At 37.4% G+C, this 14,445-nt stretch overlaps 1 protein-coding gene across 5 annotated transcripts in view; it reads left to right on the top strand.

Moving 5' to 3' along the window:
• KCNQ5 (potassium voltage-gated channel subfamily Q member 5) overlaps positions 1–14,445 on the top strand; it is a gene marked incomplete at both ends in the record, with an annotated part of 257,573 nt that overhangs the window by 218,900 nt on the left and 24,228 nt on the right. For 2 of the 5 annotated variants that reach the window (XM_079532686.1, XM_079532685.1), the window contains 4 exons: positions 1,363–1,473; positions 3,224–3,319; positions 7,112–7,206; positions 9,399–9,425. In XM_079532686.1, coding sequence (XP_079388812.1) covers positions 1,363–1,473; positions 3,224–3,319; positions 7,112–7,206; positions 9,399–9,425 — 329 coding nt within the window. Of the gene's footprint in view, positions 1–1,362; positions 1,474–3,223; positions 3,320–7,111; positions 7,207–9,398; positions 9,426–12,224; positions 12,282–14,445 lie in introns of all 5 variants that reach the window. The other 3 variants (XM_079532682.1, XM_079532683.1, XM_079532684.1) reach the window with 3 other exon arrangements.

The following is a 14,445-nucleotide window of genomic DNA, read 5'->3' as shown; positions in this document are numbered from 1 at the left end:
GAATATTCGCTAAGCCTGAACTTGCCCACATTTGGTACACTATGTAAAATAATTCTCTGTGCACATGTTCGCCATTAATAACAGGCTCTGGAATCCTTGGCACGCAGCCAGTCGTTGTCTATCTTTGTCTTTTAACACTGTGTGCTGTTGCCTGAGCACAGTCCCTGCAGTCTTCCACCCGGCCTCAGAAATCCTCTACTTGACTGTCTTGCTTTTGGCTGCTGCACCAAGCAGTACGTAGGCCTATCGGTCCTGCCAGTCTGGTTCCCTAGTTAGGTCCTGGCACACCTCCCAGGCCAGGAGTAGTCTGGAGGGCATTTCTTTAGACTGGGGAGGATCCCAGGCACAGGCACACATAGGCGTGAAGCCAGAACTTTCGCCTTATTTTGCCTTAGAGATATGTTTTGTAGAGCACAGCCACATACCAGTATCCCAGCAGCCCCAGCTGTACATGTACACAGCCTGCAGTCTGTGATTTGCACATGCAGCAGTCTGTGCCATCCTGTCGTGGTGCTAAATGGCAAGGTTGCTGACCTCCACACCACAGATTTTGAAACATCTGTTTGATGTGCCTATCATTGCACTGTCCTCATGAAGGAATTATGGATGCACTGTTATTTCCGCTTGACCTCTTCTCACACAGGTCTGAGCTAACACTATCCAACAACCTAGGGTTGCTGGATAACTTGGAGCTCTGCAGTGTCTTTTATCTTTGTGTGAGGACTCACATAGGTCTGTCTGAGCCTGTCAGAGGGAAGGGGAAAGGATGAGGACCTTCCTACGGTTCCTTCCATCCTTAGATTAGCATTTTTTGTTTGTGTTTCAGAAAATGACCAAGCCTGAATTGTACTGATGGGCTTGTAGAAAAAGCAACAGCTAATCACTCCTGGTATTTGAATATTCTGTCTTTGAACTCCAGTTTCTTTTTAGTACTATCATATTTCTCCAATATGTTGTCTGTATAATTTACATTTATGTAGTTGTGAAATATGTACAGTCCTGCTGAAAGTAGGTGCAACATCTGTACATCCACTCAAAAGGACACTTTTATCCGCCCAATTTATATCATTTCCCATCATTTGCTTCAGATCTTCTGATCTATTATTTATTTATTGCTTATTGAGGTATTTTCCTCATGTTTATTATTTATTTGTTTTATTCAGTCATAAACAGTATTGAGTTTTCATAGAATAATGTATTCATATTACTTTTGTGTGTTTACCTTTTAGAAATATCTGTATATGTTTCACATGTCTTGAGTTATATAGTGGAAAAAAACTGTTTCAGGCAGTTATATAATCTCAGACTAACCTCTGAGAGACTTCTGGTAATCTTTGATCATTCTTTTGGGTTTTTTTTTAGATCACATTGACAACCATTGGCTATGGAGACAAAACTCCTCTTACTTGGCTTGGAAGGTTGCTTTCTGCAGGATTTGCTCTGCTTGGCATTTCTTTCTTTGCACTACCTGCTGTGAGTATGCTTAAAAAAACTGTAAAATGATCATAGAAACTTCCGTAGCTCGTACTGCTCTTAGGATACAAAAAGCTGAAGGAAACTTTCTAAATGAAGAACAACTGTTTAAGACTTTTTACTCTGTGACAATACTGGTGAGCTTCTAGCACCCAAATAAAAGGTTTGATGTTGCTGTCATTATGTGAGTTTTGGAAAAGTTTTTTGCTGGGACAAACTGGGATATAACCCTAAATTAGGTAGCATACTGCTGTGTAAGATTGAAATTCCTTTCTTTTTTTTTTATGAATTTTGAGTCATATATTACTGCTTTTCCTTGAGAGTTTAAAAAAAATCAGTTGATATGTATTTCTTAGTTTCTATTAAAGGAAAAGTGAGATAATTTTCATGTTTCTGAGTGTAGTGCAATTGTGAAAGACTGGATTTCCTTTCTCTTTTAAATTAATATTAAATAAGCAGGAAACCAGAAGTGACATTTGAATCTTTTTATATTCCATATATATTGTATACTCCATCAACATTTTAATGCTTGGATTCATTATCTACAGGTCATTATAAAATATGTACGTTATAATAATACATTTGTTTTCAACAATATAAACAAGATTAAAAGTCAGCATTTGCCAACAGCATCAAGTCATCTAATGTATTACATTTACTTTTTATTTTATGCAAAGAGAGTATTTCGGTACCTGTGACATTATAATGCATAATAATTATAATTATATTACATTGCCTGTTTGTGAATCTTTGACATTTAATGACAACTACTGTAATTAATTATCTTTGTTACCTAGTAATCACTAGCAAGAAATTTAGTCTTAGCAAAAGAACACGTAGAAGATAAATAACATTACATATCAGAGATGCCAGAACTGTTGTTCCTTGTGTCATATCTATACACAGAAACTGATTTTCCTCACAAATACTTTTCTGTTTGTAAAATGTATGTGTGAATCTTTCATGCATTTCTTGTATTTTTTATTTATCCTGGCTAAGAATCAAGTGGAAACGTTCTTCCTTGTAAAACAGGCATGTCCAGAAGAAATATTGTACTCCTTCCAAGCCAAGGAGGGAAACATTATTGGTCTTTGAGTCTGTCTAGCAAGAATCACATATATCTTACTTTAAAAAAAGTAAAAAACCAAAAGGGAGAAGATTCATTGTCAGCTTTTTTATATACCCTCTACAACGAACAGTGGAGATTATTTAGATGGGAATTAGTGAGAAAAAATGGTCTTAATCTCTTAAGTAAGGCATTTTTTTAACATTTCAAAAATCAAAAATTATAATAAGCACTGCAGAAATGACCTTTGTTCTCTATATATGTCTGGCGTATCTGTCAGCTGGTCATTTCATTATTCATGGCTTACTTTCCTCTGAAAGTTCCTGCCTGACTCTATGGATGTATGTATGTGTGTGTGTCTGTGTGTATGTGGCCTTTAGAGTTGCAGAAATATAGTATAATATACTATATTTCTCAGGCAATATACTATAATATACTATACTATAATATACTATATATACTCAGGCAATGGCTGGGGTGAGCAGTCATTGATACTACCACAGATGTTATCTCATAAAGAGTCTCCAGTCTAAATATGTATGGGCTCTGTTGTTGAGCCTCATACTGCCTTGTGCAGTCATAAATGAAGTACACATATGATTATTCTAGATCTAAACTATGTAGCTGATTGTGTGTATTTGTAGGAAAAAAATACCTACTCATAAATATTGCATTGAATTGCAGGGCATCCTTGGCTCAGGATTTGCATTAAAAGTGCAGGAACAGCATCGCCAGAAACACTTTGAGAAAAGAAGGAATCCAGCTGCCAGTCTAATTCAGGTAAATATGAAACCAGTAAGAAGATAGCAGTAGATGATTTAAAGTACATATTGGAGCAAGTTTTACTATTTCAGTTTGGAAAGTTTTGTGGAAATAATGTTTAACACAGATTAATTTCATGAAATACATTTCTTCATGTGTATAGAATTTCCATATGTAGTTTGTGAGTTGTTCATCCATGCTAAAGAAACTGAATTGATTGCATTTCTGTAGCTGATGAATTAGAAGTGATCCCTGGACAGCCCAACTGACAGAGCAGCACCTTTGCCAATATTAAGCTGCTTTTCTTGAATACGGGGTTAAGAGTATTCCAAAGAGCAATGTGCTTGGTAAAAATGAAGAGTCCTGTCTAAAAGACTGATTTCAATATTAATCACTTCAAAAGCTCAAGAAGTAGGAACTAGAAATTCCCAAACTTCTGAAATTTTTGTAAGCGGTTTCAGCTCCAATACTGACATCATGATGCCAATCAATGATTTGCAAATTTTTTTTTTTTTTTAAAGCATGTGTCACTGTATGCACCAGTACAGATTAAGGGGCTGACCTGCTACAAAAGAGCTCTTCAGAGAAGAATCAGGGTGACTGGTGAACTAGAGATTGACCAGCAGTGTGCTTTTGTGACCAAGAAGGCCAATGGTATCCTCAGGTGCATTTAAAAGAGCATAGCCAGTGCATTGAGGAAGGTGATCTCCTTTACTCTGTCCTGGTGTGGCCACATCTGGAGCACTGTGTTCAGTTCTGGTCTCCCCAGTTCAAGAGAGACAGGGTACGTCTAGGGGAAGTCCTGCGGAGAGCTAGGAAGATGATTAGAGAGACCTGGAGCATCTCCCTTAATAGGAAAAGCTGAGAGTCCTGAGGCTGTTCTTCAGAAGAAGAGTCTGAGAGGGAATCTTACAAACGCTTATGAGGGCTGCTCTGAAAGTAATGCCTCCTATTTTATTGTGTTGGCCTGTGTCATCAGAGGCAGATGTTGGTGATATAGCAGTAGAGGTTCAACCTTTCCTACAATATTCTATTACATTTTGTCACCATGCAATGGGTGACAGCAGAAGAGCAGTCATGATGTCTGACATGGAAGTGCATATTAAGCAAATGTGGAATTGAATTCCTCCATATGGAAAAAACTGCACTTATTGATATTTTTGATGTTTTCTGAACATTTATAGAGACAAACAGTGGATGTGAGCACAGTGAAGCGATGGGTGGTGTATTTCAGCAGTGGCAAGAATGATGTGAAAGACAAGCCATGTTCTAGAAAGCCATGTAGATTTTTGTGAGCGTGGCCTGCAGGCTCTTGTTCACCACTGGCAAAAATGCATAGCTAGTGGTGGTGACTATGTTGAAAAATAGTGTTCTGTACCTGAAAATTTTCTCTATCAAATAGTGGATTTGTGCTGTCTGTATCTGTTGTGGTTTCCATGGAAATAAGTAGGAGGCATTATTTTGGGAGCTTTCATCAATTATTGTAGTGGTTAATAAAGCTAAACCCGCTCATTTTGTGTCTACAGTATTGTAGTATGAGAGTCTGGGATATTTTCTAAAACATGTATTCTAAACAGCTCCCATGAGATTAAAGTTTGATTGACAGAGGATAGATATAATGGATTTAGGCTTTGGATGTACCTCTTCTTACTGTTGTGTGAAAATCCAATCAAAATATTTAAAAGATGGTATACTTAACAGATTAAGAGTAGGCAGCCAGCTGATCTCAGGAAGATACTCGCAGTGGACAAAATCACTGTGAAAGGAAGATAATTGTGGTGGGATCTAAGAAGTGAAGGTTGTTCAGCATTTTCATGTTCATTTTCATGTTCAGCATTTTTAGTCATCTGGAAATTAATATAAAATTACTGATGGTGATGTTTGCCAATGTAGCAATTTGCCAGTGTATGGCAGAATAGTAAAGATGAGGGCAGGCACATGACGATGAATCTGAGTATAATCAGGCTGGAATTGTTCCAACCAAATGGCGTAGTATACCAAGTACAAAACTATTGATCCAGAAACAATGCATTCAGTGTATAACAAGAGGACTCTGTCCTAATATTAGCAACTCTGGGAAGTACTTGTCCAAGCGTGAGAAACACAGAGGAGAAAGAGTAGGGAAGAAGGGTGGAGAGCTTCATACAAGTTCCCAGTATGTTATTTTGTCAAAGTTTATTACAGTTACATAAGGAAGAAGAAACTTATTAAACTGACATTACCACCATGTGTAATGATGCTAACAGTACTAACATGCTGCATATCAAATCAACAACCACAGTTTGTAAATGAGGTTGGAAAACTGTAGAAAATAAAGAAAAAAAGGTGGTGGAAGGGTAGGGGGGGTTGGGAAAGAGTCCAAATAATGGAGAAAATGTCATGTTTAGAATTTCAGGGTGGATCTCAACAGTATATCATCTACTGTAACATGGCCTGTTGTTTTTTTTTTATTGTTTATTATGGATATTGACAATGAGCTACCTTGTGAATCACTACTCTAGTTTATCAGGATAATGTCTGTTTTCTGGTGAGTTATTCCGTAGATTTAGCCTCTGGTAACTCATCAGTTGCCGATACTCTGTCTACTAGTGCTCAGACCTGTTTGCAAGATAGCTAAGCTATTGTAACAATCAAGTATAATGTACAATATGAACATACTTTTCTCTATTTGTTTAGCTTATAAGAAGCATGCAGTGTGAATATTATTGAAGCATGTAAATCCAGGGAGGAAGTGCTGGAAACTACAGGACCATATAATCTAGTAGATAGAAACATAACAAATTTATCTGGCTTTAAGCCAAACCAAAAAGTTTCAAATTAAGAATAATGCAGAGATTTTTGACAATGTGTATGATCAGCCAATGGAACAACTTACCAAGTAAGCGACAGGCTCTTCATCTGTAGATGAAGGCTAGATGCATCTGCGGGAGATGTGCAGGAAGACACAGGGTATTAAACTCTATACAAGAGTATCTGGATGACATTTAATGCTTGACATTATACAGGAAGCACAGATACTCAGCTAGTACAAATTAATATAGTTGTGCTGACATCAGGAAAGCTGTACCAGTTTGCAGAGATGAGGATCTATCTTACTATCCACATGCAGTTATAAATCTAAGTGTTGAATACGTTTTCAGTGCTAAGCTTTGGTTGCTCACGTTTGAAATCAATTAATTTATAGTTTTAAGCATTTAGCAGTGTTTCAAACTACAGAGAATACTTCTACATGCTTTTTGTCTGGTTTTCATTATCATTTACAAAATGTATTATGACACTTTTTTTACCTGAAACTGCAAGTTTGTGTGGGTTCCCCCTATGGAATTGTCACAACTAAATCACTGTGATGCTTTTTTCAGGCTCCTTTATGCTGAATATTTTCTGGTACTTCCATGAAGCTAATAACACTTGCCATACCATGTTCTGATTTACAAAAGCTTTGGTAGGTTTCTGCTGGTATTTACTCGCTCACTCTAATACAGACATCCCAATCTGAGCAAAATCCACTCTCTCCATGACCAGTGCGGTGGCATTGTCACTTCATGTTCTTGGTTCCTTTGTGCTTTTCTATTGTTTCCCCATACCAGGCTTCTTGGCGGTTTTATTCTACCGACACCAGCCGAACAAACCTGACTGCCACCTGGCGATATTATGAAAGTATTCTTCCTCCCCTCAGGCATGTATCAGTGCTATGAATGATAAAAGAAAGCCATGACTTGTATTGGTTACTAATCTGCTTTTCAATTTTTTGTTTCATCCCCTGCTCCCTCTTGCCTTGTTTTTCTTTTTTATCATATATCCTGCACGTAGTGTGTATGGCGTAGTTATGCGGCTGATGAGAAATCGGTTTCCATTGCTACCTGGAAGCCTCATTTGAAGGCCTTGCATACCTGCAGCCCTACAAAGTAGGTACAAATATGGCAGCTGGTGCCGTTCTTGATGTCTGTTCAAGCTTGTAGAGAATTACTATTTGTTTGTTTTGTCTTGTTTTGTCTTCTTAAGTTCTCTTATAAAAAATTTCAACTAACAAATCCGGCCAATGTTATCTGGGAGCCTAGTACAGAGAGACAGATACAAATCACCTTCATTTATCTAAGAAGTATCACTGAACACAGGCATTAGAAACATTTCAATGAGAAAACATTTATCAAGGGTAATGTTTTACTTCTATCCACGTTCCATACCAGCTGTGCCTTAACATACTCATTAATAATCACAGTCCCATTTTGAAGTTATACTAATTCCTCCTGCGTACAGTTGATAAAGGTATGACATTATTTACAATAGATTTATAGGACATGCCTATTGGAAAATACTACTTACTGTCTAAGCAAAAATGGCTCCCTTCAGTTTTGAAAGTTTTGATCCTGAACTAAATTCTGGTATAAATTCATGTAAAACACCAGCTTGCTCCAGGTGAAGATCAGGGCTGAAAGACTTCCTGACCTGTAAGACGGGATGAGACGGGGACGCATCTCAGTCCCAGCTGCATATGGTGACAGCACTGCAAATGCACACTGGAGTGCCAACCAACAGCTGTCCCCTCCTCTGCTCTCCTCCAAACCCTGTTTTATATGGGACAGAAACATATTTAACTGCTCTTCTGCTAGATTTGTTTTATCAAGATCCTGAATTTGAGAGGACAATGGAAAGTGCATTTTCCTCTTGCTGTAGAAGGGTGACCAAAACCAGACTCTCCTAGGGAAGCTCAATCCCTAGTGATTTGTCTTTGGCATATACCTCTGTTTTTTTCACAGTAACCAATGAGCATTTGAGCAAATACACAAATGAATGCAATTTTTCCCTGGACCAATACAATTCAGTATAAGTATTCGCCCAGTTTAAAATTATGTTTAAGAAAGAAAATATTAATACAGAGCTTGTTCTTTTAGTTAAAAACTATTTTTGCACTCTTTGACTAGACTGTGCCTCTGTTTTAGACTGTAGCTGCAGAACACCTTTCCAAAGGAACACAGCCTTATGGCATTTTTGCAAATGAATGCTCTGGGGAATTTCCTGTTTCTTGTCATTACTTCTGCTAAATTTAGTGTTTCCTTAAAGGAAATTGTATCCTCAGTTACACAGCCAGTCAGTGGAAGGTAACTAAAAACACCTGATATCACAGCTTGGCAAACAGAAAATATTCACTGTCATTATGTGGTTGAGAATCCACAGAGCACTGGCCATCCAAGACCCTTCAGCAGTCCAAGTAAAGATTTTCCAGAAGGTAGTAAGTTGACTGATGCAATACAGGATACAAATTAGGAAATAAACAATAATAAGGATTAGAAAGAAGTACAATAAGAGCCTTATGGGAAAGCTCTGATAAGCATCCTAACTGTTGTTATTGCAGACAGTGCAAGAGAATTAGTGGTTTCTCTCAAAGCTGGGTGATGAACATCCACATGACAGTAAAAAGGTAATTGTGTGCCAAAAAACTCAGCCAAAAAAGAGGTTTGGCTGGGTACCCAAAGCTGATTTTCGAATTTCAAAGAGTTGACAAGAACAGAGCCATAAGCAATCAATTACCATAATCATAATTCCAAAATGCTTCAAACTAAAAGGAGCTTTTAGATTAAAAGTAACATGGAATACTGATTTTAATAAACATGCAAAAAATTTTGACCTATACAAACAGGTTGAAGACAACATTGGTATGAATGGATGGATATGAAATAATGAAGCTGTATCCCATCTAAAATATTCTCAATTAGACTGTCCCTTGAAAGTGCATCTAATGTTATTTTAAATAAGCCTATTGCTGTGATACCCTAAAATTAAACCTTTTAAAGCCTACAGCTTTCTGTTGCGTATGTGTCAGCAATGCATTTTACCTAAGTGCTTTGCCAACTCAGTCTGCAGTGGTATGTACTAAGCATGTTGTGCATGTATTAAAACAAATGGAAAGCTTACTTTTCAGAAGCATTGTAGTTATGAGTCTTGCTTGAATGTTTTTGTGGTTGGAATGTATCGTGTGTGTTGTACACTAATTAACACATCCATTTACGTTTAGCATATATCTAACATCATCTGTAACTGAGTAATGTGATTATCTGCATAACAAATATGTTTTTCCCTCCCACTCCCCGACCTGAAGAAAAGAACAAGGGGAAGCTTCTAGCAGGTTTGTAGTTTAATTTATTTCTTCCATCTTTGAAATCTCTGCTTCTTAAAGGCTTTTTGCTGTTTATGCTCTGTATAATAGGTTCAATGAACTGCTAACTGATAACAGTCACAAATCACATTTGTGTTTAACTTGTATTGATAAAAGTAATGATGCTGAAATTTGCTTGAATGGAAAAATTAGGCAATTTGTTTGCTTTTCTAAGTCCAAGCACTAAGTACTTGTTACAGATCCTGCTCCCGAGGAGGGATGTGCCTACTGACTCCTGCCACAAAACTGATGGCATTTTCAGCAGCTGCAGTGGAGGGTAGAGGCATGTGGTGTAATTTGGCTTTGAATATCAGCTGTGTTGCCACCTGGCCTGGATGCAGGCTTAGGACTGCTTGCTGTAACATGGAGAGCCAGGGCTGCCCTCACTCAGTAAAAAAATCCTGGAGATCATAGAATCATAACATCATTGAGGTTGGAAAAGACCAGCAAGATCTTCTAGTCCAACTGCCAACCTATCACCACTATGCCTAGTAAACCATGTCCATCAAAGATGCACAGTTTTGGGTAGTACATGGAAATGTTGCTCCTCTTCCTTATGTATAGCTTGAATATTTAGGGCCTGGAAATGACCTGGTGGCCACAAAAGAATTATACTGCCCTCAAAACTAGTTAGGAGTGAGAGTCAGCAAGTGTTGGGCAGTCAATAAAGCAGGGTCAGAGGAGGGTGGAATTTACTTCCAAGGAGAAAATGTTCAAAAGCCAAGAAAAAAGCATCAGTGATGCATCAACTTCTGAAATGCATCTACCCTAAGTTATACTGTGGTCTGCAAACTTTATTTAATCATCTCTGAGCAGTTTGAGCACTTCCATACCTAAAATGCAAAAAAAAAAAAAAAACAGGTGGAAAGTCTTCACAAGAAATTGCCCTCATCCCTCTTCACTTTTCAGACCAGTTCCCTGCTGCCTGATTCCATCCTCTTCCCTGAAGTGCATGTTTGTTATGACAGTACCTCAGTGTGAATGGATTTGCTCTGAAGCATCACTTGGGAGTGCTTCACCTACTTTGGCATTTGCAAGAAACTGACACTGTTGGTTCTGTTACTTTTCATAAATGTTGCCTCTATAGGATCATTGGCAATGAACTGGTCTTATTAAATTACTATAGTCCAATCAAAACTTTTCACACTTGCCAGCCATACTGCATATCCTTCAACAACATTTAAAATTGTTTTCAGCTTTTTTAAAGATGAGACTGGAGTTGACAATAAATAAGTGTGTATCTTCAAAACAGTGATTTGTGCAGAGTGAGCTTATTCCCAGCTGTACCCATAAGGACTTAAAGACACAAATTTAATTACAACATGTAGAAGCTAAATGGAAGGGGAAAAAATGTAAAATGATACGACCTGCCCCTTCTTAAAGATACTGCTGTGGTTTTAAAAGTAGTCAGTGATCTAGCTATATGCTTTTACTTTATATTCACTGAATGAAAGATGTTTGCCCCTTCAAAAAACTTCACTCCTGTGTTCACTGCTACATATTAGTGTAGGTATAACAATGAGCTTGTTAACTCTTTGAGATCCTGGTCTACAGTAGAAACCTACAGGCCACTCAGTGCCTTTTTAAAAAGGTGTGTTTTGTTAATAGTTGTTCACTGCATTGTTATGCTGATATACTGCTCTATGTTTATATCACTTAAACTATGTGTATGTGCTCTGCTGTAAAAACATAAATGCAAACAGCTGCAATGTACTTAGAGATGACTGTCCTCGACTACTTAACTTCTCTTTTACTGCACTGCTGAGTGACTTGCATGGGATGCTATGTGACCTAAGTAAGCTGCTTCTTGTTTCACTCTTTAAATGAAGATATGTTTGTTGAAGTAATGCATTGGATTTCTTTCTGAATATGCTCTTTGCTCTTTATTCTAATAACAGTGGAGAAAAAACTTTTATTACTTTACGTAAAAGCTATATTTTCTTGCTTATCAAATTGAATTTTGTATTTGTAGAAATGAGTTCTTGCATTCTGTCATGTATAGACCTACCATCTTTCATTAGGCAACTAAATGTTGTTGCCTGAGTTAAGACAGCTACGTTTATGCTATAGCTTCACACTGATTTTAAGAAAAATATTTTCAACACATTACATGGTGTAATTCTCAAAACAGTATACATATGCATTCTAGTTAATCACTTATCAAAAAAATGGTTTGACAGCCTTTCTGGTCAGTGTGTGGTGTAAGCTGAGATATGTCTGTAAAGCAGTACTAATTCTGCAAGCTATTTGGAAAGCTTTACGTTAAATTATCTATATCTATAACTACACACTGAGCATAAGTATTTATTTCTACTCAGTTATACACTGCAGCTGAAATACTTCCTATGCAAGGAATGAGGTCAAGACCAAGGAGTCTTACAGCATCTTGAGAACATAAACAGTCTTATGCTGTGTGTAGGACATGCTTTGGGCATCTGCAAGGAATGAATTTCACCTGTCAGTTGTAGGCTCCATTTAGTTTTGTAAATAGTGAGTCTTAATATGAAGAGTTGCAAGCATAGGAGCTTGGGATAAAAAAGTCATCCTATACTCTGAAAGAAGCATGTAAATTATATTCTGGAATTCTCTTCATCTACTAAATCACAGTTGTTTCTAAAAGTAGAAATAATGTAAATTATTATCTCTGCATGTGCTTTGTGAGAAAGGAATTGCCAGTGATGAAGAATCTGACTTGAGATGGAAAGCCTAACCCCTCACCTAGCAGTGGAATGCTTAGTAACATGGTCCTCTATCTCCCCTCACTCCTAGTAAGCTTTGTAGTAATAAACAGAAGCTCTTCAGGATGTACACCCCTCGGAAACATAGGTATTCAGCATCCTGCCTCTTCATATGATGTTTGAGAATGCCAACTAACATCAGGTGCATGATTCATTTATTTTCCACTCCTTGATGCTTTAAAGTTCCTTACTTCTCCAAAAGACGTTTCCTTATTTATTTTTTTAAGTGCTTGTAACTCCCCTCGCTGCTTGTTGCCTGCAATGACATTAATACAATGGCAGTAGTTCAGTAATTTGAAACTCATACAATTGCAGTGTGCAGCACGCCATGGTTTGCCAACACGCAGATTCCCTTTTCTGCCTGAAACTTGAACTTTTGGAATGCATCACCCTGTAGAGATCTATACAATTTTTGAGCATTTAGATAAAGACATTTTCCCCAGTCCAAGAGGATTTTTACACTCATGGCAGTTGAGTTCTCCATTGAATAACCAGTGAGGAAAAATGAGATGTAACATGTTGGTCAATATCAACAATTCAAGTGTGTAATCATTATTGAGAAGAATCCCCTTGGATACAGCCTGTGGAAGCTGTGCCTGCATCCTATACTGGAAGGTGGAGAAATGCATGTGAAACAAACCATTTGCTTCAGTTAAATTCTACTGAAACTGTTTCTAACCAGAAATGGTAATTTCTAGATGGGTGGATCTTAGAGGATGACACACTTAATTTATAACTAAAGCATATTACGATTTTCCTTACTTTCTAAAAGGAACTTAAAAAAACAACACAAGTACAAACTGATGATAGAAAATGAAGGAAAAAAAAAGATTCTCTTCATTCAGAAATTGTTTTGATAAAGGAAATTCACAAAAGCCCTTACTTTTTGTTTGGATTTTTTTTACTTGACAATTGAACCGTAAGACATTATGTCCTTGAAATTCTTGTTACTACTTATTGAAGGCAAGGTATGAGATACAGCACTATGTTTCTTGGATTCAGGATCCTAGAATAAGACTGGCGGAGAATTCTTGAACGTTTGAACATCAGACATTATTGTACTACTGACTGCATTAGCATTTGTTCGACTTCGCTTAATTTCCATAAAATCTGTAGCTTGGGAAGAATCAACTTCTGTATTAATTGGAAGTTAACTATGGCAAATCAACACGAACTTTTAATTGCTGTTATTTGTCATGGGTGATAACTTTTGTCAGCTTGAGTTTCTGCCTCGACTCAAGATTCAAAGCATTCTCTCTCACCCTCAGGCCTTACAGTTACTTCTGATTAATTTCAATTTGTTTCTATTCCCACTTCCACCAGCTTGCTCACTGTGAAAAGCTGAGACATGAATCACAGATTTTAACTAGTGGAAAGCAGCAGTGCTGCAGGTCAGAGGCTGATATGGGACAGAGGTAGAAGTTTAGAGATAGACATGCCCAGAAATGCAGGAAGATAGAAAGAGAAATAGGGGAGCAGAACAGGGAGGCAAAGTGATGTCCCATTAACAAAAAATCATAGTAAGATGCTTAATGGAAGACAGAACTGTGAGTACGGGAGAGAAGAGCAAGAGTTTGTTGACATTTATCAGTTGAAATCTTCTTGAGTCAAGTAATTCTCTTTGCCGAAGAACTGTTCCCGATGCAATGAAGCTACAGTGACCTCTAGTGTCTCTAAACACCTATTCCTATGATGGAAAAGATGGAATTTGAAAAGTAGAGCTACAAAGTCATTTGCTATTGCAGAGAGGTGAATGGCTCATCCATGTACTGACAAGACAAATGAGTGGTAAAATTCTGCAACTAATCCTTCAGAAGAAAAAAGATAGAGAGAAATCACTTGCATTTCTTCCAGAGGTTTCAGCTGTAGCTCCACTAACATTTGCTTCAGTTTTACTTATATGAGTGTATCCACAGATTGCAACCTGCAAGTATAGAGGAGACCAAAGGCATTACCATTGCCATAGAAGATTGTAATAGAAAGCTAACGTACACAAATGAACAGGAATAAATTATCAATCACATAAGTACAAGAAAATGACGGACAGACATGCATCTAAAAGAATATGGAGATAATTGAAAACAGCTGGATTTCTCTCCAACCTTTGTCATTCAAGTGTGATTCAGGATCCTGTGTAATTTCAGAAAGCATTTACACACCTATTTTACTAATTCCTCCTAATAGTTCTTGCCTCTTGGAATAGCATTCAAGTTCAACTTTGGAAATAATTAAAAAGATATGTGAATTTCCAA

Source organism: Tetrao urogallus, assembly GCF_951394365.1.
Source record: "Tetrao urogallus genome assembly, chromosome: 2".
NCBI classification, from domain to species: Eukaryota; Metazoa; Chordata; class Aves; order Galliformes; family Phasianidae; genus Tetrao; species Tetrao urogallus.
Note: the sequence above shows the minus strand (reverse complement) of the source record. Positions and strands in the feature narration are given on the sequence as shown.